The 27,796-nt window shown below is 40.7% G+C and overlaps 1 protein-coding gene across 4 annotated transcripts in view; it reads right to left on the bottom strand.

Moving 5' to 3' along the window:
• Positions 1 to 27,212, bottom strand: part of megf11 (multiple EGF-like-domains 11) — a 124,585-nt gene extending 97,373 nt beyond the window's left edge. For 2 of the 4 annotated variants that reach the window (XM_028957890.1, XM_028957894.1), the window contains exons 1-3: positions 27,090 to 27,212; positions 6,294 to 6,377; positions 3,519 to 3,639 (exon numbers count right to left, since the gene is read on the bottom strand). In XM_028957890.1, the coding sequence (XP_028813723.1) occupies positions 3,519 to 3,634 (116 nt within the window). In that variant the 5' untranslated portion in view covers positions 3,635 to 3,639; positions 6,294 to 6,377; positions 27,090 to 27,212. Of the gene's footprint in view, positions 1 to 3,518; positions 3,640 to 6,293; positions 6,378 to 19,115; positions 19,220 to 27,089 lie in introns of those variants that run through there. The other 2 variants (XM_028957893.1, XM_028957892.1) reach the window with 2 other exon arrangements.
• Positions 27,213 to 27,796: the final 584 nt, after the last annotated feature.

The following is a 27,796-nucleotide window of genomic DNA, read 5'->3' as shown; positions in this document are numbered from 1 at the left end:
GTACTGACTGCAAGGGGCTAGGTGTGGGCACTGGCTATACAGGCCATTTGTCCTCCAGTTTCCACTCATCATTGGCCTCTAGATCCAGGAGGTTCTCCCAGGTACAGTTTAATGCCCAGTTGCAATCCAAGCAGCTCCGGGTTGGCGAATTGGTTCACTATCCTGACCATGGAAGACCTTGATTAAAGCTGTGGGGATGGAAGAGAGTGTTGGCATGTTGCCATGCCCAGTCTCGAGGCACAAATCTGGGGAAGATTACAGAAAAATTTCTGCTGCTTTGTCCTTCTAGAAGGACAACCATCCACCAGCAATCCACCAATCAGGCCTGTATGACAGTGTGGCCACATGGAAGCCGCTCCTTAGTAAAAGCCACATAGTGGCCTGCCTTGAGTTTGCCAAAAGGCACCGGAAGGACTCTCAGACCATGAGAAACAAAATGTTATGGTCTGATGAGACAATGATTTAGCTCTTCGACGTGAATGGCAGGCGTCACATTTGGAGAAATCAGGCCCCGCTCATCACCATGACAATACCATCCCTACGATGAAAAATGGTGGTGGCAGCATCATGCTGTGGGGATGTTTTTCAGCTGCAGGAACTGGGACACTAGTCAGAATAGACGACTAGATTATGGCAGCAATGTACAGAGACATCCTGGATTGAGATCACTGCCAGACTCTGCAACAGCTTCATCCCACAGGCCAGCAGACACCTGAACACTCAGGGACTTCTGGATTGACACACACACAGTCACACATTCGCACTACCTCTGTTATACTGAATGATTATCTATCTGTAATATCATCTATTAATGCAATATTTACACTGTTTGACTGCACATTTATTTAATTTATTTTATTATTAATTTCACCTCTTTAGCGCTGTCTGTCTCATTTTTGTCTATATGTTTTTTGTTTAATGTTATTCTTGCACTGCCTGTGTCCCCTGTTTGCATGTTATGTAGCCCAGTTTGTCTGTGTCACAATGGGCACTTTATGTCAGTATGTAAACTTTGTTTAATTGTCTAAATATTACATGTAGCACCAGGTTCCAGAGAAATTTTATTTCTTTTACTGTCTAATACATGTACGCCGCTTCATCTTTCAGCAGGACAACAACCCTAAGCACACAGCCAAGATACCAAAGGAGTAAACTTTTTTCACGTTGTGTTGTTTGTAGAATTCTGAGGGAAAATGCATTGAATCCCTTTTGGAATAAGGCTGTCTATCTAAATCTGGAAATAGTGATGTGCTGTGAATACTTTGTGGATGCACTGTAAATAAACTGAAACTTGATCACCAAATACACCCAGAAAAGGAATATTACAGTCCCTATCATCTTGATTCCCTATTCAAGATTTCACAATATTAAAATGTGATGATAATCAGGTTCTGAAATAATTATTCAAGAATATTTTGTCAACAATAACATGTCCTGCATCACTTACGCTGCACTCACACTGCTCAGTTAAGCCTGCCAAGTTGAATGAAAAACAAAGAGAAACAAGAACCCTTAAAGAGGCAGAAAGCATCACCACAAAGATCAATGCTTGGATGTCTAAAGGCATGTAGATCTATATTAAAATTACAGAGCGCACACAATCAGTAGTGAATGGAAAATGATACAGACTTGCCCCCACTTTTCAGGACTTGCAGAGAGACAAACATAGGCAGTTCTCATTGAAAACACTTCCAAATCACCTCTTGTCCCGCTGTGAACACATCATTGTATATTGTCTCATGAGCTTCATGTTCCTGTGTTTTAGGTCCCAACCCCTGTGTGTCTCAGTGAGGGTTTTCGAAGAATTTATTGTCATAAAATATGGCATTACTTTTGAACTGTGATGATTTCATTTGGTTTAATACTCTCAGTTCAGTACAAATGTATAACAAAATGAACTGATTCATAATAATAAAGATGAACTTTATTATTATGAATTAGTTCATTTTGTTTACAGAGAGTTTTCATTCCAGCCATTGCTTTACTAGAATCAGGTGACTTTGTGCTAGTACATAATTGGTTTGTTAACAAATGTTGGAATAAAATTATGTTGGGGTCTACAGGAACATGATTGGGAGCCCCTGAGCAAAACAAATTCAGTAGTAATTTAGTCTTAGGAATGTAGCTAGCAGCTTAACTTGATTAACCATTTAAAAAAACACTGCTGGCAATTATTATAATGAAAAACACCAGTTTGATGTTTATTACAGATAAAAAATGTAGCCAGAAACGTTCTTCCTAGATTGTATATGTACACTGCATATTATCTTGCTTTTTGCATATCTGCGCTCTTTATAAGGGATGTGTAATTGCCAAGTGTACTTTGTTCTCTTCCCTACACTTACAGCCCCATACAAAACAAGTCCTCATATGTAGTTATTTCGTTTTGCTTACAGGTTTTGCTCCTGTTGGCCTTCAAAGTCACACTTCCTTCTTTTATGTTCAACTCAAACACATTTAATCATATATTGATCACGTTAGAAAATTATTAACCAATTACGATTAAAACATCGACAAGAGTTTGTCATTATTCTTTACTGCCTGTAAGACTTTTTATGTTGCTAACAGCTCTGGCCAATTTTCTCAACATCTTAGTGTTTCAACCACAATACAAGAAAGTGCCAATTACAGTCCATAATACAATAATATCAATCATGTCTATAAATTCATCTCGAAATGCCGTTATTAACCTGTCATACTCAGAACTGAACTGACTGCACAAGTACTTCTTACATGCATTTATCTAACTTTTAACCATTTTCTTTTTCCCCTCCATATCCTGGTAATGCAATTCTTTTGTGTAAACTCACTTGTACTTTTTTTACTGTAATGTCACATGCCAACAGGGCAACATCGACCATCCCAAAATACTCTCTCTTGTGCTCTGGAAATATTGTGCCCCAGCCTATATATCTGCAGCTCAGATTTGCTCATTCTAGCACATGGAGGGGGCAATTACTTTGGCATATTTTTCACAAGTGACACCAGCAAGTGTTGCTAATAATTATTCAGGCAATATGGCACTGAGATGGATTGAGATGAGAGTGTGCTGATCAGTCTGCTGCTTGTTTCATTTTTAGCAACTTCTTCTCCGCCCTCGATCCTCCCCATGTTTCTCTTATGAGCCCACTGGTTCAAGCAGGAGAGATCAATGCTGCCATGGCCGCTCTCTGGTCGTAATTGGGCTCCATGGCTTGGTCGAAGGAGGCCAAAACAAACCCCAGAGCAGCCCAACAGTCCTCAGATCCCTCTGTCTGCCCAGTCCCCTGACAGCACGGCTAGGCAGGGAACACAATGACTCCTGGTCACTCTGGCTCAGAGGAGAGGTTGAGTGCTTTAGATTTCAAAGTTCTAATCAATTGCATAATCAGGATTTTTTTACTCTAAATTAAACTCTTTTATTGCTGCTTTGAATTGTTAAGTTTTGTGTGAACAAAGATCTATTAAAAGCATTGGTGGAATCAACACATTCTCCCTAAGACAAGAAGAACTGACAGACCCACACACACACACCTCACCTCTCCCAGTGGCTGCAGACGTTGGGGTCATCTGGATTGAGGCTCCATGTGCTGGTAATGAGCCCCAGAACAGCCAGGAGAAACACAGCTAATGGGGAACCCTGTCCAGACCACATGTCTTCTGAGGAAGAGGAGAGGAGGTGGAGGGAGGAGAGAAGAGGATGGATGGGCAATAGATACACTGTGTGACATGCATTGAACCTCGTGTATTGAACACATAGATATGGCAGTTTGATTTTTATTAAATATTTCATAACATAACAAGTGGGATACAATGGCCTCTGTGGCAGAGGGATCAAGCTTTCAGGAATAAAAAGAGAAAGAGTGTGTGTGTGTAAAGATGAGGAGTCAGAAGACTATACAGCGAACAGATTTGTTCAAATTGTCAGTGTAATTCATTAGACAAGTGACAGGTGAGGGGCATTGGCATAAGATAAATAAGCATGACAGTGACAGATGTGATGTGTGGTAAACCTTGTCTCGACTAATTGCCGCAAAGGGAAGTCGAATGACAGTCAGGAGACATGTCTGATTGTGGAACACCCACTCGCCTAATTCTCCCGTGTTTCATGCATGTGTTTGCACAACAGAGAAGCACAGCTGTCCTCCTGTGTGTCCGATAACACATTCTGCAACACACATTTATCTAATCCAGCTGCAATGTAAGGTGTGTGTAGCACATTCAGGAACGAGGGAAAATCAATAGAACCTTCACTTCCGCTAAGCACCACTACATCTAAAGTGACAGAGGTTAAAGTCATGTTCACTGTTGCAATCAGATGATTAATCTAAAGCTACAAATGTGATTATATACTCTTGCTTTTATAAATCTTCTCACTATAATGTTGCTTCTGCTCACAGTGCAGAGTTTTGAGATTTTGCTGTGCATTTCAATCTGTTTTCACCTTTAAAATATGGGTCAGAACTCTTGAAACGCTTTATGAAAATTGCATTACAAATAGTCCTTGAATGTTGCTCATGTAAAATAAACCACAGGTCATGATCAATTGCCATACAATTTAAAGTGGTCATTGTTTTAGGTTATGGCCAGAAAATTCAAAATAAATGCCCAAAAAAACAAAATAATCCCCCGTCCTTATACAGTCTCTGACAAGTCTTGTCGGTTGTGTACAAATTTACCTCAAGTGCCACTGAAATATATTTTTAATGAAGATTTTTTAATAAGAAATGGCTAATTTTTATTCCCAACAGCTTTTGTAATAATGTTTCGGTGCAAAACAAAACTGTCAAAAAGTATTCTAATATTCAAAGCTTGGTAAATCCCATTAAGTCAATTTTTGCAAAGACATAAGTGTTGTCACCTTGTCATATGAGCTTCACCTGTGACTAATAATGGATCAATTAGGTCTCAGGTGTGTATAAAAAGAACCAGAGTAGACAAGACCTTCAAATCAACTGCAACTAGACCTCTACATGCCTAAGATTCATCCTGAGACTAAAGTGTTGATTGTCAAGAGGCTGAGGACCAGATCCACTGCTGATGTGGCAGACACCTTCAGCATGTCTCCACGTCAAGTACAGAGGATAAAAAAAAAAAGGTTTGAAGAGACTGGAGATGATTTTGACAATCCCAGGTCAGGCAGACCTCGCAAGACTACTGCTCAAGAGGCTCGAACATCCAAGGCCAGCCCATTTTCCATGAGATCAGAGCTCCACGAGACCTGGTCACCTGAAGTCCCTGTGTCAACCAGAACAGTTTGTCGGATTCTGTCTTGAAATGGCCTCCATGGTCGAATAAGTGCCCAGAAGCCAGCACTAAACAAAAGACAATTGAAAAAACGTGTGGCATTTGCCAAGGCCCACAGCCTGCTAAAAGGATGGAAGCTGGAGATGAAGGTGGATTTTTCAGATGAATCTTCTGTTAAATTACACCACAGTCGCCGCAAATATTGCAGGAGACCTACTGGAGCCCGCATGGATCCGAGATTCACCCAGAAAACAGTGAAGTTTGGTGGATGAAAAATCATGGTCTGGGGTTACATCCAGTATGGTGGTGTGCAAGAGATCTGCAGGGTGGAAGGCAACATCAATAGTCTAAAATACCAAGAAATCTACCTTTTATATTCCCAACCATAAAAGAGGCCAAATTCTGAAGCAGGATGGTGCTCCGACAAAACTTTTGTCTTGCCAAAATGTGACCTTTCTGTCTTGATTAAATGATAAATCTTTTTTCAGTGAAAATAATTCATTTCAATGCATAAAACATCATTTGGTAGGGTTTTAGCTTTTCATGAGTTATTTCTAACACCAATTGATTAAGTCAGGTTAATAGCAGGTGTTTCTACAAAATAGATAAGAGACAAGACTTTTGTCAGGAACTGTAATTTCTCTTCTTTACAGAGAGGTGATAAGACTTTTGACATTGAATCACCATGCACTCTGTCCTCAAGTGGGAATGGAAATGGTCTTGATCTTCAATTGTCATGATCCGGACCGGCAGGGGTTACTCCGGATCCGGGGTCCGGACCGGAGTTTCATGTTCGTCTCGTGTAATGTTCCCTGATCGTGTTCACCTGCTGTCTATTTATATAATTGTATAAAGCTATCCTGTTCGTGTCTGTTCGCCGTCGGGTCATTGTGCATGTTAATGTTCCCTTGTCTCGTGTAGTTCGTATTAAACCCCTGTCCTGTGATCGTGCGAATGCGTCCTCCTTCATGCCATGTCCAGCCCACCCGTGACATCAATGTATAAATGAGTGGATAACAGTAAGTCTAAAAGTCAAGAGTGAAAATGGCAGAAATATAAATGCATACCTTCAGCCACGAAAAGAGATGAGAGGCATAAACCTCTGCTGAGATAATAGATTCACACACTCCCACCACCTCTGATCTGGGGACCTGTAAAGTATCACACAATAGAAAAGTTAATGGTGAGGATAAAAAAATATTTTATATTTTATTGTGTACTGATATTAATCATTAAATGTGTTTAACAGAATTTAAAGTGATTAACCAAAATAAATCCTAAATAAAATGAGGACATTTTAGACAGACGACACACCTCAACACACTGAAGGGGAAGACACATGGTACATGTAGGAAATAAAGTTATTTTTAATCAGTTTTAAAATCGAAGTGAAAGTGAAGCGGTTGTCATTGTAAAAACAGCAATCACAGCACACGGTGACAATGAATTGTTTCCTTTTAACCTTCACACTTAGAGAGCATAGGGCAGCTACAAAAGGTGCACAGGGAGCAGTGTGTGACAATGGTACCTTGGCAGTTCAGGATTCAAACCTGAAACCTGATTACTGGTCCGATTCCTCACCTGCTAGGCCTGTGACTTTTTTTCCTAACTTTATATAGAAGCCACGCAGTGTCATGATATGGGTGGTAGTAGCCTAGTGGGTAACACACTCGCCTATGAACCAGAAGACCCGGGTTCGAATCCCACTTACTACCATTGTGTCCCTGAGCAAGACGCTTAACCCTAAGTTGCTTCAGGGAGACTGTCCCTGTAACTACTGATTGTAAGTCGCTCTGGATAAGGGCGTCTGATAAATGCTGTAAATGTAAATATGTATCAACATGAATTAAACACATCCTGTCACTCACTATGGTAATGTGAGATTAATCAGAGCAGTATAGGCCTGCTGTTTATTAATGATACAAGGAACGTAAAGACACAGAGGTCAGAACAGGCTATACGGTCAGGTCCACGTTGACACAATCCTAAAATTTTTGGCTCTATACACCACCACTATGGATTTGAAATTAAATATATGCTTCAACTGCAGACTTTCAGCTTTAGATAAAGGGTATTTAAATCCAAATCAGTTGAATGATTCAGGAATTAAAACAGTTTGTAAACAGTAATTTGAAAAATTTAACAATCAAACTGTCCCTTTTTAATAAGTCTGGAACGCATAGACATCACAAGTCACTGCAACTGTCCTCACTTTCTGATTGTTTCCCTTCAGCTGTGTCTTCAGCAAGTGAAATTCATGTCAGGTGACTGAATGGCCATTCCACTTCTTTACCTTAAAAAACTTTTTGCTTTGGAAGTACGCTTTGGGTCATTGTCCATCTGCACTGTGAAGTGCCAGTCTGAAGCATTTGGCTGAATATGAGCAAATCATATTGCCCAAAACCCCTCAGAGTTCACATCATCAATAAATACAAGGGTACCAGTTTCATCGGTTGTCAACCATGCCCACGCCATGACACCACCACCACAATGATTAACTGATAAGGTGGTATTTTTTGCATAATGAGCAGTTCCTTTCATTCTCCATTCTCTTCTTTTCCCATCACTCTGGTACAAGATGATCTTTGTCTGATCTGTCCAGGGGACATTGTTCCAGAACTGTAAAAGCTTTTAGATGTTGCTTGGCCAACTCTAATCTGGCCTTCCTGTTTTTGAGGCTCATCAATGGTTTAGATCCTGTGGTGAACCTTCTGTATTTACTCTGGTGAAGTCTTGACTTTGACAAACGTACACCTGTTTTCCAAGGTCTTCTGGTTACCATTGTTCTTGTTTTCCGTGGTCTTCTGATTACCAAGTTCACTGATGCATTCTTTCTGTTTAGGAATGATCCAAATGTTCTAAACAGGTCACACCTCACCACATCATTCAGTTCGCACGTAGATAATGTCACTAGAATAGCATTCTTTCACCTTAGAAATATTGCGAAAATAAGAAATATCATTTCAATGCATGATGCAGAAAAGTTGGTCCATGCATTTATTACATCAAGGTTAGATTACTGCAATGCATTATTGTCTGGATGCTCTAGTAGGTGCATGAGTAAACTCCAGCTACTACAGAATGCTGCAGCCAGAGTTCTAACCAGAACCAGGAAATTTGACCACATCACCCCAGTCCTACAATCACTGCACTGGTTACCCATCAAATTTAGGATTGACTACAAAATCCTACTTTTAACCTATAAAGCTCTAAATGGTCTCGCCCCACAGTACCTGAGTGAACTTTTGGTTCCTTACAAACCGCCACGCCCCCTTCGATCAATGGGTGCGGGGTCACTACTGGTACCAAAGGTGCAGAAGGTCACAGCTGGGAGCAGATCCTTCTCCTATAGAGCTCCGCAGTTGTGGAACAGCTTGCCTGTCAGTGTCCGGGATTCAGACAGTCTCAGTGTTTAAATCCAATCTCAAAACCTATCTGTTTTCTCTGGCTTTTTGCTAAAGTCCTAGACCCTCATTTCACTTGATTTTGACGCAGTGTCAATTATAAAGTCCAGTTTATCACAGAGTCCCCCTGTTAGACACAGACAAAGTTAAATTCACCAGTTAGGCTGTCCTAGTTAGGGTACCGGGCCACTGTAGCACCAATATACCATTATAACCACAGATTTCAGTATCGGTCGTACAGTGCAACCGTCTGCCGCTGCTTCTGTTTGTTTTTCTCCGAGACACGGAATCAAGCACCCAGACTACTGGCAGACCCCAGTGAAGAGACAAGCAGATACATCCTGGTTCCTGACAACTGCTTTACAAGGACAAAACATAAAACAAACCAGAGGGTCACCACAGCCACCACCACCATTACAACTACAGCTTCAGGGATCTTCAAATGGACCAGTAACATCATTACGGACACGTAATCTAGACCATGACACTGAATATATCCTGGACTTCTCCAACCCTACAACTGTAGGACTCATTATATCATATCCAACCCTGCACTGACACCATTTGCAGGCTCACTCTACCCTGGAAGGGGGTCCCTCTCTGTATCACTCCTTCCCAAGGTTTCTTCCTTTCTTTTTTTCTCTCTCCTAGAGTTTTTTTGTGTGGAGTTTTTCCTTGTGTGCAGAAGGGTCAAGTGTAGGGGGTGTCAACTGTAGGGCCTGTCAAAGCCCATTGAGACATACTGTATGTGATTTTGGGCTATATAAGAAATAAATGTTGTTGTTGTTGTTATCTGTTTTCGCTATGTCTCTGATGATTGGTTAGCTTTTATTTTCAGCCTATTGATGGCTTGCTTCCCTGCAGCTCATTGAATCTCATATTGAAATTTGACAGCATAAGATTCCAAATGCAAATAGCAGATTTGAAACTCTAGAGCTTTTATCTGCTCCTTGTGGGATAATGGGAATAATGGAATAATGAGGGAATAACACACACCTAGCCAATTGCTTTTGGGTCTTTAAAAAGTGGGAGGCACATATACAAACGATTGTAATTTCTCCACTTTTTTTGTTGTTTCATTTCAAATCTATTGTGGTGGTGTACAGAGCCAAAAGATTAGAACTGTGTGGATGCCCCAATATTTGCATGCACAAAGAAAATAAATTTGTCTGATATGTTTAAAGAATGCAAATTAGAGCACAAGTTAATTTTGCCCCAACACTGCGCTGTCCATTAAGCGGCTCTCATGTCATCGTCATCAACACTTTGCTCAGTCGCCAGTTTGGTGAGAGGTTTCTCTACAATGGCACAGAATAACGGCCCATTCATATGCATAACAAGAACAACGCCTGTGGTCTTGCACTTGCGATGTTACTCCATGTAGAGGGTGAAGGAAATTCGTCATCCTCATTACACTTCCACTCGATACTCTGGCTCAGGGGTTATTGAGGTCAGCGCTGTGCACCTCCGTGTTTGGGAGATGATGAAAAACCAAAAACAAAAGGACAAATGAAAGAGACGAAGCTCCTTTTGCTCTCCTCAGTGAATGAATGGCTCATCAGCGCTTTCCTTCTCATGCAGGAAGGGTTCGCGACGCAGACGTTCCACCCTCCCGGGGCCGGCAGAAACCAATCGGTTTGTATTCCAGTCGCACTGCTAATAAGCTAGTCTTTAAAAGCCTACAGATTAGCTTCAGACGCTTAAAGGAATACAGCTGAGCCCACAGCGCCATTCATTCATCCCCATTGCATTATTTATTCATGATCTCAGATACTGGGGTCCGACTCAATTTAGATAAAAAAAGGACAATCAGAAATATTACGCATGTAAATAAAGGTTTCTCATCTGCATCTCAATGCTGCAGAAAGGCTGTGATAACACAAATGTTCATTTGTCCTTGTGAGATAAAACAATATGTGTTTAAAAAATGTTTAAAATGGTTGAAAAGGCATTTCTGGCACTACATGTCAATAAACCTTGCAAGTGCAACCATCTGAATAAAAATTAAACAGCCATATTTGTTCCATGTAATATTTTAACATTCATTTATAGACATAAAAAAGCTTAATAATTCACACATTCATCAAGAAACCATCAAACACAAAGCAGGTACAACTCCTGGATAGTTTTTCAACTGAACACACGTGCACATCAGGACCAGTTTACTAATGAGAGGAAATCTGAACTGCCATAATGAGCATGTGGAGCATATCCGCCAAGAATTCTAATTGAACCCAGGTTCCTTATTGCAAGACAGCAGTGCATTAAATACAAGTGGGACAATAAATCATTACAATAATAAATTGTGATTCGGTTCATAGTTACAGTGATATGATACTATCCAGTATTGATACAGCAATGTATAATTTCAAGTATTAGAACGATCTGTGCCCATTTTTCCTAGCTTGTTTTTTATTGGGTAATTTTACGTAAAGTTTAAACACATTTTCTAATTTCTTCAAAACAGTTTATGTTAAACTTATATTAAATGTCTTATTATTAATAAGGCAATTTATGAATATGCATATCAGGGGAAACCTTCTGTGCATCTGTGTCTGTGTCATATTATGACACAAATATAATAACGCATCTTTATTCATGCTCTTTTTTTACTGCCATTGTAAAATTACCTAGAGATTGTAAAACATTTGTATCATCATTATCATTATTGACAATGACATTATTATTATAAGTTTAACTATGATTTTTCCAGAATCTCCATCCGGATGAATGGACATCAGACCCTTAACTTTATGTTTTGTGTACACAAACCCCCGTTTTGCCACTCTATTCAGAAAAGCTGACATTTTTCAGTAAAGTTGATGTCTTAAAATCCTATCTAACGATGCTAAATGCTAATATTATGGTGCAGAACCTTGGTACATGAATATACAATTATTAGCAGAAAACACAGTTCTTCTGAATACATCTGCATATTTTGCTTTCACTGCAGCCGAGTTGAGGCACAAACTTCACAATGAAGTTTATTGCCAAAACTCCAACAAAACTCATTACCTGCAGGGAAATAGACAGCTCAGTGATGTAATAAATAACATCCACAATTTACTGACAGTTTACAAATCCAGTGTCCTCACGAGGGAGAGAAAATCTCTAAATCACGGACAAGCAATGTTCAGATATTGAAATGTCATGATTCATTACGGTCTCCTTTGTTAGCACACTTCCTGACATTTCGGCTTCGGTGGAGATATTGCCGAGCACATTCGTGGGAGAAAAGGCATTTCACCTTTGGCTGTGTTACAGCTAGTCTGAACCATCCTGCACTCATTACTCATTACCAATACAGAGTCTGTAAACACAGAACAATAACACAAAAACTCTCGATCAATATGCGCCTGATTGCGCCCGAGGTCTCTCTCTCGCTCTCACTCTCTCTCTGTCCGCCACATGCTCAGAATCCACAATAACGCCTTTTTTCCCTCTGCCTTTGACTTCAGTTATCTGTACCTCACACAAAGTCCCCGGCTACAAAATACATGATTCAGCAAACCAGTAAACATAACTCCACAGGCTTTAACTTGAACCACTTTCTACTTTGTTGGGGATGGGCTTTTTCCTTGTGGTTGTGTGATTTGAACAAAAGGGTTGGACTTTTTTTCCTGTCTATAGTCTATAATGGCAGTGGAGGAGCTTGCTATTTTGCTCTCAGAATATTATGGCTGGACACCTATCCTCTAGCTACATTACTTTTTAAAAAGGTTTACCTTACTAAGTATTGCTGAAAATTGGCTTCTCTATGTTATTTACAGATACCAGTTGTTTACTATATTTAGTAATATAGTTTATATATTTTATCAGTTAGCTGTTTTTTTTAATGGACAAAACAACTGTTTCCTATTAAAAACATTTGGTCTCTAAATTTGGAACTAGAAGCCATTCATGTTCTTTCTTATGTTCATTTAAATGTCCATCCTCTTCACTTCTGCGGTCACATAGCCATACCACTCCAAATAAATCTCTCATTGACTCTCTTTCCTTTCCCAACCCAAGAGCACTTGTATACACACATATACACATACACACATACTGATATGCACTCACCCCCCCACCCCATGCCTCTGCTCACTTCGCAACACTCCACCCCAACACACACGAACACACACACACACAAACTGGTGGGTCTGTGTGTGAGCTGTTTGGCCACGAAACTGGACTGATGTACATTTACATCCTCCCCTGTTCTGTATTCACTTATCCCCTATTTTCCTGACCTGTCCACCCCCCCCAATATGATACTGTGTGGTCAGGTTGAAGACTTTTCGGGTGGTACTTTGACATTTGACATTCACATGGTATATTGCAGCACCAATAAAGGGTTCTCATCATCATCATCATCATGCACAGACAGACAAACTCTCTTTATTAATAGGTAGCAGAACCACACTTTTATTGGGGAGGTCTTGCTTAATTGCCTATAATTTGCACCTGTTGTCTATTCCGTTGCACAACAGCATGTGAAATTGACTGTCATTTTTGCTTCCTGAATGAACAATTTTAATTTCATAGAAATGTGATTGACATGGAGTTACATTTTGTTGTTTGGGTAGTGTATATATACTACATAAACAAACAAGCAAATAAATAAATAATAATTAAATGAACAAACAAATGTGTTTTAATGTTTTTGAGCCAAACTGAATAAAATACTCCTCACTCACATGCCACAGAAGTGAAAAACATATGCATATTGAGCAGTTAGAGCTGTAATCTGGTCTAAGAACTGAGACCCGATCCGGCTCAAGACCAATCCGGCAAGTACAGATTCTTTGCGTGTGCTATGAGCTTTACACTCCGTTTCATTTCCTCAGCATTTTTGCATCTCTGTCACGATCATTTAAACAAATCACCTGACGACAGTGGCCATGAACAGCAAATCAAATACATTTTTTTTAAAAAAGAAAACACACAAAACACCAATCACCAGAACAAATTTACAAGCTACCTATCCTAATAGGTTAGGATAGGTATAGAACAGAAGTGGAATTTAAGTATCAATACAATTTAATACCATCAATACTAATTAATATCAATAAATATCAGAGAATACATTTTTAATAACCCTACTCCCTTTATACAAAACAAAGATAAAGAAGTTCCTCCAGTCAGACAAGAATGCCCCTCTCACACAAGTTCAATACAAAAGGGCATACATTACACATGAAAGCATAACACAATATCTGATAATATAAAAAAAAATGTTCCTCCAGTCAGACAGGAAATTTCACCCGAGACCCTATGGGATTTTAAGGAAAGAAAAGGAAAGTCTAGTAACTCGCTCAGATGTACCTTAAAATCACGTGTAGTTATCTCCATCAGTGAACAGCACTCACCTCTCCAGCAAGTTCAATGCAAAAAGGAGGAGGCGAGGACAGGGATGTCCTCTTAAAATGAGGATGTGCTCCCGTAATGCACGTGGGGAACAAAAGCAAGAAGAACATAAAGTTCCCCCTTTTTACCAACAGAAGGATTATACCCAAATCAGTCACACAATCATAACCTATTTTCATTTTTTGTGTAATTATACATGCTGCATAATGAAACCAGTTACATATGCTGCTCCAGAACTCTGAGTTGTCATCCATGCTCCAGCTAACCTCATCCCTCCACATTACTAAAAAAAACGTTAGGCTATGTCTGTGTATATTATGAGTATATATTATGCTGTGTTGAATCTACTACATTTACACGACTTACAACATGCTTTTAAGTTACCATAGATGAAGTGATCAGTTCTAGTTCATTAGAACCCTCAACTATGAATACAATCTTTTTATTCACTCTTGTTGTAGATTCTGTACATAAGTTAGACAATAAGAACGTTACAAGTTAATCTAAATATTCTACTAAGATCCTGAGCAACTTCGAATGTTTTACTACTCAATACCAGTCTTCCTCTAATCTGATTTGCAGAATAATTAGTATTAGTAAAATCGATGGAAACTAATATCTCCTACATGACTGTAGCCAAAGAAGCAACAAAAATAGTCAAAAGTTAATGAGGACCTACAAAACAAATTCTATGATGCCGATTAAAAAGCAATCTCTTGTCATGAATAGCAACCTTTTACATTTATTTTGAGTGTCTAAATAAATGATGTAGTGCAAAAACATGAAATGAATGAGCATGCAAACTTTTCCCCACAGCTCACACTTGCAGCAACTCTGCATAAATATCATCACTTGATGATAGAAGCACATTCAGGCTGCACATTGGATCTTGTGGCCATCCAGCTGTATGTCAAGAGTAGGTATTGACCATTCCCTTACTGTACATTAAGTAACTATGACCGTTAAAATGTCATGGATGTTTCTTTATGTGTAAGTGGACTCGGGAATTAGTTCATATTTAATTATTAAAATGTAACAGGTCATTTATTCTAAATAGCATGAAATGGTGGTTTTATTTTTCTCTCACCCTTTCTAAATCTGCATCAAATATTGTGCAGTCCAATATCATAACCACAGCAGCACAGAGAGAACAGCTCACTAAGTGGCCTGAGCGCTGACCACTGATTGACCCTGCTGCTGAGGCCTGTCTCGTTAACAGCCATGCCCCATTAGTTCAGCTATGGTCTGGTAAATCAAACCGACCAAAATGTCCCACCATTACCCCTCCATAAGCATTAATCTAGGAAAGCCAGCACATTGGTTGTAGACAGGCAGCACAGTATTTTAGGCATTATTCCCTGCAAGCCTCAATTTCATTTAATTCACTACTGTCTTTCTTCAATAGGTCTGATTGTGGTGTCACTGTCACATCAGTTCCATCCCAACCAGTCATTCAAGCATTTCACTGAGGTGATGGATGAATGGCTTTGCAGACCTCTAACCATACATTGCTACCAAACAAACATGTCTACTGAAGCAGGCCTGTGCTGATGTGTGTGTGGTGACGAGGTGGCGGGGACACCTGGCAAACGCTAGAGGTCATCTAACGGGAACTTAATTCTGGGGCCACATGGTTTATTCATGCCTGCGACCGCTGCACATCACGATTCTCATAAATCAAGCATCGCAGCTCCCCACACGGCCAGCAAGGGCTCAGGCATAGCCAGCTAATCTCCATGTCATCTTTCATCCAAATAACCTTCCAGAATAAAAAGAGACCTGCCCTTCCGTTTCCATCCTGGTTCATGTACTCGAAAACAACTAACGCGTCACACAAAAAAAGGGTTTCATGTCATGGATACTAGGGGTGTTGAAATTAATCTCATAATCGATGCACCGTGATGAAGATGTGGACGATTCTGCATCGATGCAGTGTAGAACATATCATAATGACGATGCTTGGTAATTTTCTGGAAGCAGAAAAAAAATTCTAGGGAAAAAGTAGTGTTGGTAGTGACTGTAAGTACAGCACCACTCTGAGTAGGAGTAAAATGAATGCCCTCTGAACGGCATGCGCGTTTCTGCTATGTTTGATTGGCGTTCGCTTGACACTGATTAATGTTCGTCACTGTTTAACGTTGGTTGGGATTTCAGCAGAAATTGAAGTTAAGAAAACATGCAGCGTTTTGTTGACACCATCTGAATGTGCAGCTGACTGAGCGCTGGCGCTGAATGCCTGTTAGGACACTAAGCGGTCTGACATTTTTGAAAACAAAATGTAGAAAAAAAAACGATGGGATGCATCATAATGCATCAATTATTGTAATCATAATCGATTCAAATTGTGAGACCAGTAAAGGTTCCCACCTCTAATGGACAGGCCACTTTGGAGACAGATGGACTCAGAGTTGCATGCAGGTAGCCTTTTTCAACTTCAACAGCTGCTTACATTTTCACACTGTGCCTTAACATCCACAAAGAAAGATGTCAAACCGCTGTGAGAGTGGTGGGTTAGCTGGCCTAACACAAGGCCACATATTCTGGGCTCGATTCAGCTGCTGTCAGATGTGTTAGTCTCTTAATTGGAAGTAGTTGGTTATGAAGTACAAAAAGCCAACGTTCCTAAAGTCAGTGCCATGTCACAATCTTGGGGAATGCTAATTGGGGAAATAACATTCTTAATTAAACACACTAAAAAATGTGAGGTGTTTGGGGCCAGATAACACCCTTCCAACCCCAAATCCCTTTTGCTTACAATATAAACACAATATAAAATGTAATCTGCCATGTGCAAAAAAAAAAAAAAAAACTCTCGCAAATACTAATTATGTTGAAAGTAATCATGACGTTTCAACCACTCGGCTTCACGCCGACCAAGACACAGGAACACTTTCATAGGCTCTTTATATTTTTTACACCCCCAACCGGGTGGCACCAGGCTTTTACCGTGCCCTGTCAATTACCCTTCCCGCTGGCATCATAATGGGACAACTCTCGCCCTGTGCCATATTGTCGGCTTAATTAGAACAAATTATTACAGTGTGCGCACATTTGCGCAGAAGACAAGAAAACACGCCCTTGTCCTAGCTGCTCAGAGGGGATCGTTCTGGCCATGAGAATTCAAATGGCAGGGGGGATATTACATTTTCCCTGGTTCCCTGGTCCATGTACACACTGGTGTATACAAAAGAAAAACTCCCTTAGGCATGGGTCAAAGTCAGCATAACTATGGCGGCCACAGTGATTTTAGAGGGAATGGAGCCAACCAAAGTATGGAAGAGCGAAACATAAAAAAGGGGACGGAGGGAGGCCGAGGGGAAGGAGGCATGAAAGTGGAGAAGACAGAGCGACTCGCCACGAAATGCTGAAACAACAGCACGCCTGCCAGAGCAATTTTACAGCCCAGTAATTCCACACCTCAGCCTTCGCCCTTCCACACCACCAGTCTCCATGTCTGCTCTGTGTCTTCATTTATTTTGTGTCAGGGTCCGAGGACGTGAGAGGCAGGCCAGAGAGTGGACCCGTCCCAAATGTCGCGGGGTAAGTGGGGTGTGAAGACGACGAGAGAACGCCTTCCCAGGGCCGTGTCTCTCAAAGGGCGGCTAGTAATGAGCTTTAAAGGCTCGACTCTAAGCTAACCTGTCACTGAACTGGAGCATGCAGTGAGCTTGATGTTTCTATTTGTTTTCAGTATGAACACATAAACGAGTCAATTGAGGAAGTGACAGATGAGGACACACACCACACACAATGGTAGTAGTCTTCTCTCAACTTCGGTCCCATTCTGCTCAAGGTCAGTTCCATTCTTCTCACTGCTAATTAACCTCCAGTGTTCTCCATGCAGGGCTATGTGGAATATAACCCGCCGCGGTCATTAAAGGAGAATATAAATGATGGTGGTTATCGCCCGGCCTTCTGGAATGGCTGCTGTCGGGGTGACTGGCCCTTAGTGCCACTCATCTTCAGCTCCACATCCTGGCCCTCCGTCTTTAAATATACATGCTCGGGTTCCGTGAGAGCCCAATGGCGACACTAAAAGTGAACAACTTCACGCGGAGGATGATGAAGGGAAGGCTCGCCCAGAGCGCATGCATACACTTCACACATACAAGCTTGTTGCTTACAGCTAAAAGCTTAGTGAGTTATGTTTCATTGAGGCTCTTTATAGGATCTGGGGAAAATGGAAGTTCAGACAAGAGACAGAACCATTTCACCAGGTTCATTTTACTAAGAATAACCATACAGAGAGTGCTACTTGAGGAATGTGATGTGGAAGTGCTGTAGTAGCAGTTTACAGTTTACCCTGGTTACTTCTATTTGTTGACTGCAGCAAAATAAGAAAACCCTGAACCCAGAGAGCATTAATAGGAGAGCTGTGGAGAGGGAGATACTGAGGAGGACCCCGCCCAAAAAAAAAACAACGTGCAGGTGGTAGGAGGCTCAATTAATCTAATCCTCCCCTGTTCCCGACAAGGCCTGGCCACACACCGCTCAGGTCATTACGAGGGGTCCCTTAACACACACACACACACAGACACACACCCGTGCCACACAATCACTGCCAATTAAAACCAAACTTTGCTTTCCTTCCAGCAACACTAACTACACAAGGTGAGAGTGCCAGTTGACGTTCCATTATACCACAAAAATGATTATTAGAAAGGTTTCCCCTAAATGAGTCATTGCTGTGAATATACATCACACTGTATGTTCCAAGAGTTTCAGCACCTTTTAATGTTATACATTTTCTAATGAGGCAGACAGGGGCACTGCTGAGCTTATCTTTTTTTTTTTTTTTTAATTAAATCATTATCAATATAATGGAATTCTGTAGGTAAAAAAAGTTACTGCTGCATAGATAAAAATAAATATATATTTATATATATAAACCGCAAACGCAGCAAAACAACCTCTACTGCAGCACAACCAGAGACGTAATAAATATTTGATGTCAAATTTCCTGACCTCAACTCTTGGGGATCAGTCTCCAGAACCCTTGGGAAGGATTCACCACCAGTCTGTGCTTACTTCAGCTTCCATTAAGAGAGATGACAAACGCCAGTTTGTGCTGCCGAGACAAGTTACACGCAACACATATGACCTGATTACTGGTTCCTGCCCGGGCTTGGCACCTACCCTCTTGCAACTTCTTCAGCGCCGCTCTTCTTCCACTTACACGAGTCCAGTTGTGGGGAAGTGGAAGAGTCTCTTGCACTGCCGGGACGCTCAATGTCCGCTCCTCACTCACTGAGCCTGCCAGCGGTGAGGAGGGCTGAAGGTGCATTATTGCATTATTCATGCACTCCGAGTGGGGGGGTTGGGAAGGCGTTCAGCACCTCTAAAGTCCCAGGTGCAGCTCAAAGTGCAGTCCATTCACACTCCAGGCCGGCACAACGATTGATCACCGTGCCCGTACGGATCCTCACTGCTGAATAAGCGGAGGGAGGCTTAGAGCACTGGCGTGGAGAGCCCTTCGGCCAATAAAACACAGATCCATCACTCTCACCAGCCCTGACTTCTTTTTTCAAGAGGATATGGGTTGGTGGAATGGGACGGTGTCTCCAGAAATAAAAAGATTGAAGATTGTTTAAATGGAAGACAAACTTTATTTCAGACTCAACATGGTCTAGCTGATCGACCAGCAGCAGTTACACATTCAAGGAAAACAACTTTTTCCTTTTTCTCCTGTATTGATCAAGGAAGGGTTAATCACAGGGCAAGCAGGAAGCCTGTTTGCACACAAATGAGAGAAGCCAAGCCCAAAAGTAAAAAGATGCATCTACAAAGGAAAATGTTTCTTTCCAACACTTCTGCCTGGTTCTTTTATTGATGCTCATTTTTTGGGGTCATAGGGTATTTCATTAAAGTGGCAATGATATGTGTTCTCTACCACGAACATCCTGATTATACCATTTATAATACAATCAGTTCTGTTTGACAGCTCCTGATATTATAGTGATTACAGCAAAAAGAAAACAGTGAATAGCACCTTGTACTGGCTACATTGCTTCCTTTAAATGTCCTGCCCTCCCTGTGCTATAGCATCTCCCATTTTAAAAGGTAATTTACGCTGAACACGACCTTTCACATCATGTGTGCCTGGGAAATTACTGATATATTTTCACTAATGATTTAATAAACATGCGTGTGAATCGTCATGAAGAGCTGCATCTAATGCAAGGCTGAAGACGAAATGGCCTTTCAAGGTTGAAGGACTGAATATATTATCTAAAACGCTAAGCTTTGCCAAAATTACATTTTGATGGAGAAAGCAGTCCCATCACATCTGCATAACTCATTCATATTTCTGGTCTGATATTTCATGTAAAATTGTTTGCAAAAACATCACAGTAACAGTTAAATATTATTTGGATATATACAGTATCATGGAAAACCCCAAAATCACATCCCATCAGATGATTTGAGCACAAATCTCATTTCACAGACCATACCAAAAACTGAGGGAGCAGAGGGAATACACACACACATAAGAAGGACATCTGTCCTCTGCAGATATTACATTTTATATTGTAAAATTGTACAGGGTTCCCACTCTAAATTTCCCTGACTTTTCCATGACTTTCCATTCCCTTTCCCTGAATTTTCATGACCTCAAGTATAAAGAAATGTCCAATAGAATGTTTGGGTGCTGAGCAGAAAAGGGCATTAAAAGGGGTTATAGAATTCAAAATTTACATAATTGTTGTTATGTTGCATGTTGCACATTTTTAAAGCAAGAGAAATAAAAACTCTCACTGGGAATAAAGACGTGTAAATACAGGAATGATATTCAATTGGAAAAGAATGCATTAGAATACACCGGCCCATCATGACAGCTATAGTTGACTCTCTTCATTAAATCCCATGTAAGCAGCTTAATGTGTGTTACACAAATGTATGTGTGTTACTTGTGCATTGACTGAGGATGGTGTAACAACATCCTAAAAGATGCCAGCTCAGATGCGGTTGGGGATGTCGGCTCACTGGCACTTTATTTCCAGCAGTCTGCCCCGGGACAGACGGAAACACAAAAACTCATTTCCAGCCAGGTGCTCCATGCCTGGCTCCCTGACAGGGTTTACAGAGGGAAATTACGCCCTGATGGCCCCACCCCGCCGGCTCCAGACCTCCAGTCAGGAACATGCCACGGCATTTCAGAAAAAGAAATATTAAGCGAATAAAGAAAAGAGCTTGGCGAGGGTCTCGCTTAGAATGAACAATCTCTGCCGCACCCCCCAGTGAGTGATGTCACAGCTCTCCCTGTCTGACTGAAAAAGCCGGCAGAATAATAAAAGACATATCTACATTCTATGTGATTATAGTTACACAGGCATGAATTCATCACATGTTCAAGAGGAGAGAAATTTTCTTACACCACAAATTGCAGCTGAGGAAGTCACTCATTTTTACAGACCCCAGGCATGATCTTGAATACATATTTATAACTCAAACCTTAACCATCACTGCTACACTAAGTACAATGCTATAAAATGGTTGAAATGAGATCAAAGGACACTTACTATTGCAAATGAAGGCTCAGTCAAGAAAAGAATGTATAATTTAGCAAAGGACAGGCCATTTACATTTTACACAAGGTAAATCTATGGAGCAAATCTATACAGTAAATCTATGGAGCAAAATACAACATACAGTCATCAAGTTTGCATCGGCCACAGCCACTGAAAGCCAGCATGACATGCAAGTCTATTATAAGTTGCAGGGAGAATAGAAATATTTGAAGAAACAGCAAAACCTGTTCTTAATATTCTTTTTCAGGTCTGTAAATAGCAAGCAGCGCAATGGCTGTGCAGGGAGGCACATCAGCAGTATTTGTAAAAAGTCACCCGACTCCCTGCTCGTCATTAAGGCCCTGCAGGAAAAAGACCTGATGAGTGCATTAACAGCGCTGACAGAACGAAGGCAGGGATTAGAGACGCGCTTCGTGGCCTGGCCAGAAGAACATCAGCCACAGCACTTGCTGGCGACGCCTTGCATTCCACCAGAGAGGCTGGAGCTTTATAGCACGCCCAATCAATTTCACTGCAGAGACTCGGCGTGAAGTGTGTCGGCGCTGCTCGCCGTCTTTACTAATTATTGTAGGATGTCTCGGTTCCAGACATTCACACTCTGCAGAAACTGCAATTAAACCAATGACCACTAAGACAAGAGGGGGGTCTAAATTAGCAATGAATTACATAATGCAACACATGAAATCTGTGAAAGTCTTACTTTGGATATTGTCTAGCAAAATAACACACAGCAATTTGTCTTTTTAATTAAAATAAGTCTGACGTTCAGTTGTTTTGTTTTTGTTTTTTTTACGTGCCGAGCTAAATTAGATTTGGGAGTTATCCTTCCTACGGCAATGCAAAACACTGACCTCTCGGTTACTTATTGATTAGAAAAGGAGGAAACACTCTGTGAATGGTTCTTTCAGGGCAGGAAAAAAAGGAAAAGAAAATAAATTGCCATTAATTTAAAAATGCAATTATTTAAATATGCATTTATTTACGTCCCTTCTTTCTTTACAAAGAGGACAAATGTAAGCTGAGCGAGAACGTGGTGACCAATAAAGTTGACAACAGAGTACTGGCGTAGTTTTTCATTAACATTTCCTAATGTACTTCCAATGGCTCCAGGGTATTTTTGTGCGATGTATAATGTTTAGCTTGCTTTTTTCTTTTTTTTTTGCAAAAATAACAACATCTATCAGTCTGCGGCAGAAGAAAACAGCTTAATTTGCAGAATAAAGGTCAGGGTGTGCAGTTTCATTTTGCAGGTCTCTGATGGAGAAAGCATCAGTTTAAAACCGGATCCATACACATGCGTTAAGGGGTTGGCAGATAATCATTATTATCGATTTCAGGGATTTGTTTTTTTTTTCATATCAATATTTCTTTTCTTCTTTACTTGACTAAAACTGAAAATGTAATTTTTTATGGGTAGCCACAACTAATTGGAATTGAATTGGGCCACATGGTGTTTATTTGATGAAAAATGAAGCAGAAACTAATCCATCATTAATGCTGAAGACAGCTCATTTGGTCAGTAGTTTTTACTGAAAATTTTCTGGGTTAGTATGCCCCATGTGCACATTATGTATGAATCTGTGTATCTTCTATTTTCTGTCCTCTTAGTTCCACAATGTATTTTATAAATATTGTGTTGCTTGATGGACACTTGCTTTAAGGTTTTGTGGTTTTTAAGGAAAATAAAAGCATGTCTGCAGACAGAAGTCAGAATTTGACCCTTTCCTTGTTTCTTATAACAGAAGTGGGCAGCTTCCAGGCAAAAGAGGCAAGAGGCAAGAGGCAACATCTTGCCGGTTGCACTTTTGAAGTTTGTACACCAATCAGATTCCTGTAAAAGTAGTGGTGCTTGGCTCTCTAGTTTCTGCAGCAGTATTGTCCCTTTTTGGACACTCACAGTAATCTGTTGATCATGCACACGTGTACCCCCCAAAAAAGGGAAGATGAAACAGAACGGCAGCTGATTATTGTTGGATTCAAATGACAGTGACTGGACAACTGAGGCAGGACCTAATAGCCATGCAACCGGCAGTATTTCATCATTGTGCAATTTGCTATATTTTCGTGGTTACATTAACATACAAATAAAGTCAAAACAGCAGTAGAATAATTTTATGTAGTTTCTGGGGAAAATTCAGAGGGACAAGGACCATAGTTGTTGATACATTTAAAACACTCAACTGGTTGCTACTTTGAAAAAGAAGGCTCAGAAGAGCCTATCGCTGAGCAAGACAGAGAGAAAGAGGATGGTTCCAGTTGAGTTCACACATTAATGTATGAAGAGTTAATGTTAATAACACATTAATATTTTGCACTTTAACAATACATTTAATTTGACCTTTTGAAACATCCATAGTTGTAAATGCATATATGTCCACATTGGAAGGACATACAGGACTGGATTTTCACTCTTGTCTAATCCAAGTCTCACAGAAATCCATAATACTGTTGTTTGTTGTTTTGTTGTTGTTTTTATGATTCTGACACTCTCCACTCTTAAGAAGAAAACTATTCAGACTGAATCATTGTTATAGTCTTTTACACGGATGTTCTTATCTATCCTTCCTTTTGTGACTTTTTGTGAGTCAGTGTGTAGGTTAATATGAGATCTGAGAGTGTGGGCTACAGAACGAGCCGCTCCCATGGCTGGTCCTCACTCTACTGAGACCAAGCAGCCGCCTCCACCGAGACATTTTATTTCTTTCTGCACAAGGTGTGAACTTGTTTAGGTCAAAAAAGAAGAAAGTAATTATACTACATGACATTTAATTTACCCTCACACTGTTGCCTGTCGTAATGAACTTGAATTCAAAAATAATGAATGGCCATTTTGCAGAGCTTAGAAGCAAAGTTCACCCAGAATTCTAATGTTAATCTTAATTAATATTGTGTATGCAAGTGCACCAAATACTTAATAAATGTAGTATATACTTAATTAGTCACTCTGGTATCTGTGTATTTGATATAAAGCATAAATATGCCTTGCAAATTCAAACTATGTGCAAAAGTTCTGCCATGAAAAAAGCAACACGACCCTAAATGCCAATACATGTTGTCCTTGGGAATTCAAACAGCTGTCAGCATTCTGCAGTCTGCGTTCCTTCATTAATCAGCACTAATTAAGTGTATTGATTGAGGCAAACATCAGGATTTTCAGCTGAAAGGGTTTACTAGACTGTGAACTAGAAATACTACAGGCAATAGCCTGGCGAACAAAAAGAACCTGAAGTTCCCCTTTGCCCTCAGAGGAAGCCTCATCAAAAGCCACTCTGCACGGAAAATGAGGCAAAATATTCCGTCTGGGCCGCTCTCATTAAGAACTGTCAAAATGAATCATCTTCTGCTCAACAGAGCGACGGGACACCGTACTGGCAGCGCTCATTCCTAACCAGGGCAGAGCCTCCTCCGCTCGCAGAGAACGGGAGAATCTTGTGGGATTTAGGTTTGACAACACAGTCCCTCCATTCAAACAAGGTCGTAGTGGAGAGTGAAAAACCCTGAACTTGGCTGCACTGCATGATGGGCAGGATTTGACGTTTGACTAAACTATTACAGACATAAAGCATAACTAATGACCTGAGTTAGTGACCTTTTTGTCCTAGCAAAAATTAAAAAATGTTTTACCAGCTACAACACAGACTACATTAATTGTCAACAAAAAAAAAACTTGCTTTTACACTAACAGCTCTGACCTGCCAAGGCCCAGACTCCACACATCTACTCAAGGTGTCCATGTGGAATCAGATGCCAAGGTATTAACAGCAGATCCATCTTAGCCAAGGTGAGGCCTTCATGGATTGTACTTACCTTTCCAAAACACCCGCAGATGCTTGATTTGATTGAGATCCGTGAAATCTGGAGGCCAAATCATTTTATAAAGCCATTTCTGAAGGAAATAGCAGTGAGACATGGCTTCAGTGGATAATACTGTTGACCTGTGTGTGTGTGTGTGTGTGTGTGTGTGTGTGTGTGTGTGTGTGTGTGTGTGTGTGTGTGCGCGTGTGTGTGCATGCCATCATAAGGAATTAAAGTTGTTCACTTCACCTGTTGGTGATTTTAATATGCCCCTCAAAGTACAGAACACTGTCTGCTGGAAGAGCTATTGTTTTAATTCAAGTTGCCAAGGAGAAGATCTGTTGGATGCAGTGACGTTTCGTGTGTTGGCTGATTCCGCTTTCTCTGGTTTAGTGCAGTGTTCAGCAGGGCTCCAGGGGTTACAAAGCATTGTTGCTTGTGTGAAACTATGCAGGTGATATATTGACCCATGTCACCCACAGGTTTGCTTGCACAGTGCATCCATGCTGCATGACCATTCATACCAAATTATCCCTTGAAATGATTCACACACAAGAGTAAACAGATTCTGAAGTATGGTAAATCTTTCAGAAAAGACATCAAAAGAATGACCATGATTTTTAAAATGACAGGGGACCGAATACATATTAACTAGTATTTCAAAGCACTGAAAGATAATAACACTTAATCTGTATAATAAATGTACTAAATCATGTTTCTGTAAATGATGACCACAGCTCAACTGGAAGAGCAACTAAAAAAGCTGTCAAATTAATTACTGTTGGCACCACCATGTCCAATATCTAAAGGGCACATGAAACTGATGATGGTTTATTTGCATAGCCTTTGATACTCTGAGCACATATATCAATATCAACTTTATGCAGCTTTAAATGTCCACTAAATCAGAGGCCCTCAGGTCACTGCATTCATGAACTCCTGTGTTTACTTTTGGCACATTCAGTAACCATTCAATGAAGGTTTAAAGAAAAAGTTCATTCCGGCGCAGTAATAACGTCCTAATCCTGAACTCTGCACTGCAGTCCCTGCACCTGGCAACACGCCGAAGCCTGGCTCGACATCGCCATCTAGCGACAGCCACGTCGCATTTCAGCGACACGCGGGCGCACGCGGGAATTCCGCCGCACGTCGGGGACCGGTGAACTGCTCAACTCACGACAGGAGAGGAAAGTCGGAGCTGAAATGAAGACCGGGCTTCAGTGACGAGGCGCTTTAATGACATGCGCACACATTCAGACGCATGTGTTGGATATACAATAACACGACACACTTTTTGTAACTTTAACAAGTGCAGGGATGCAATGGCTGTTTAAAAAAACGCGCTTTCGTCGATTAACGGGATGCAGGCAAAGGCTCATTTAAATGCAGGGGACGTTATCGTTCTTCCAATCGACTGAATGAAAACGCGTAATAAATCATAACAAAATAGCAAACCCGCTCCATGAAAGGCTAGATGAACGTCGGGACTGCGCAAATTCAATTCATAAAACAAGAGAATATCAAACTCCTGAAGAAGCATCTGCATTTTGCAGCCAGTCAATGTAAATAAATACTCAATATCTAGACGATGTAAATATAGATTGCTTATTGAGGAAAACCGTTCATAATCACATTGATCGGTGTTTTTGCAGGACACATTTGAAGCATCCAGTACAATTTATTCCATTAAAACGATGAAGTCGAGAAAAAAGACGCCCCGTCGTATCGACTAGTTTACTGACCACAATTCATTGCGCGACACGTACAGAAACGGTCAACAACGTACCTGAGCGTCAGAACTGTTCCGTACTGGACACAAATGTTTTCTTTTACTAATGTCACGGCGTGTTAAAAGCGTTTCTCGGCGTGTCGTCGGCAGCGACCGGGATGCGACGCGCAGGACAGCCACCGGTCCGCGCGCGCGCTGGCTGACGCGCGGCCCGTTTTAAACTGGGGTGACGTCACGTGGCGCGGCGCCGAACGACGGCGGCGTTCAAACTTTACTTCCGCCGCATTCAAATATACATACACACTTAAAATGACAAACCAATACTCATTCTAATAACCAGTTGTTGTTGTTATTCACAAGGTTAATCTGATTGGCTACAATGAGCAGGGGTCCCGTGAGAGAGGCAAGGTGCCAATTCACCCCCACCCCACCCATCTATCTGAGCTGGGCATCCATAAGAACCACTTCATTATACTCCTTCCTGCTGAGTCAGCAGAAAAAGACAACATATGGGGTACACAATTGGACAGGCCTATCCTCACCCCGTCAACATTTACATATTCTGTCAAATAAAAAATGACTGCTTTCAACAAATTTATTAAACAATGTTTTCTTTTTTGTACAAAGTAAACTCAGAAATAATAATGGTTTTTATTAACCTCTTAGTTTAGCTTAATCTGTTTTGAATATTTCAGTGGTGATATCTTCAGGTGCATGCTGGTAGACTATTATGCAAATAAAGTAATTAAACTGATCTGTTCGGA

The sequence above is a fragment of the Denticeps clupeoides genome, chromosome 17, assembly GCF_900700375.1.
Source record: "Denticeps clupeoides chromosome 17, fDenClu1.1, whole genome shotgun sequence".
Taxonomy (NCBI): Eukaryota; Metazoa; Chordata; class Actinopteri; order Clupeiformes; family Denticipitidae; genus Denticeps; species Denticeps clupeoides.
Note: the sequence above shows the minus strand (reverse complement) of the source record. Positions and strands in the feature narration are given on the sequence as shown.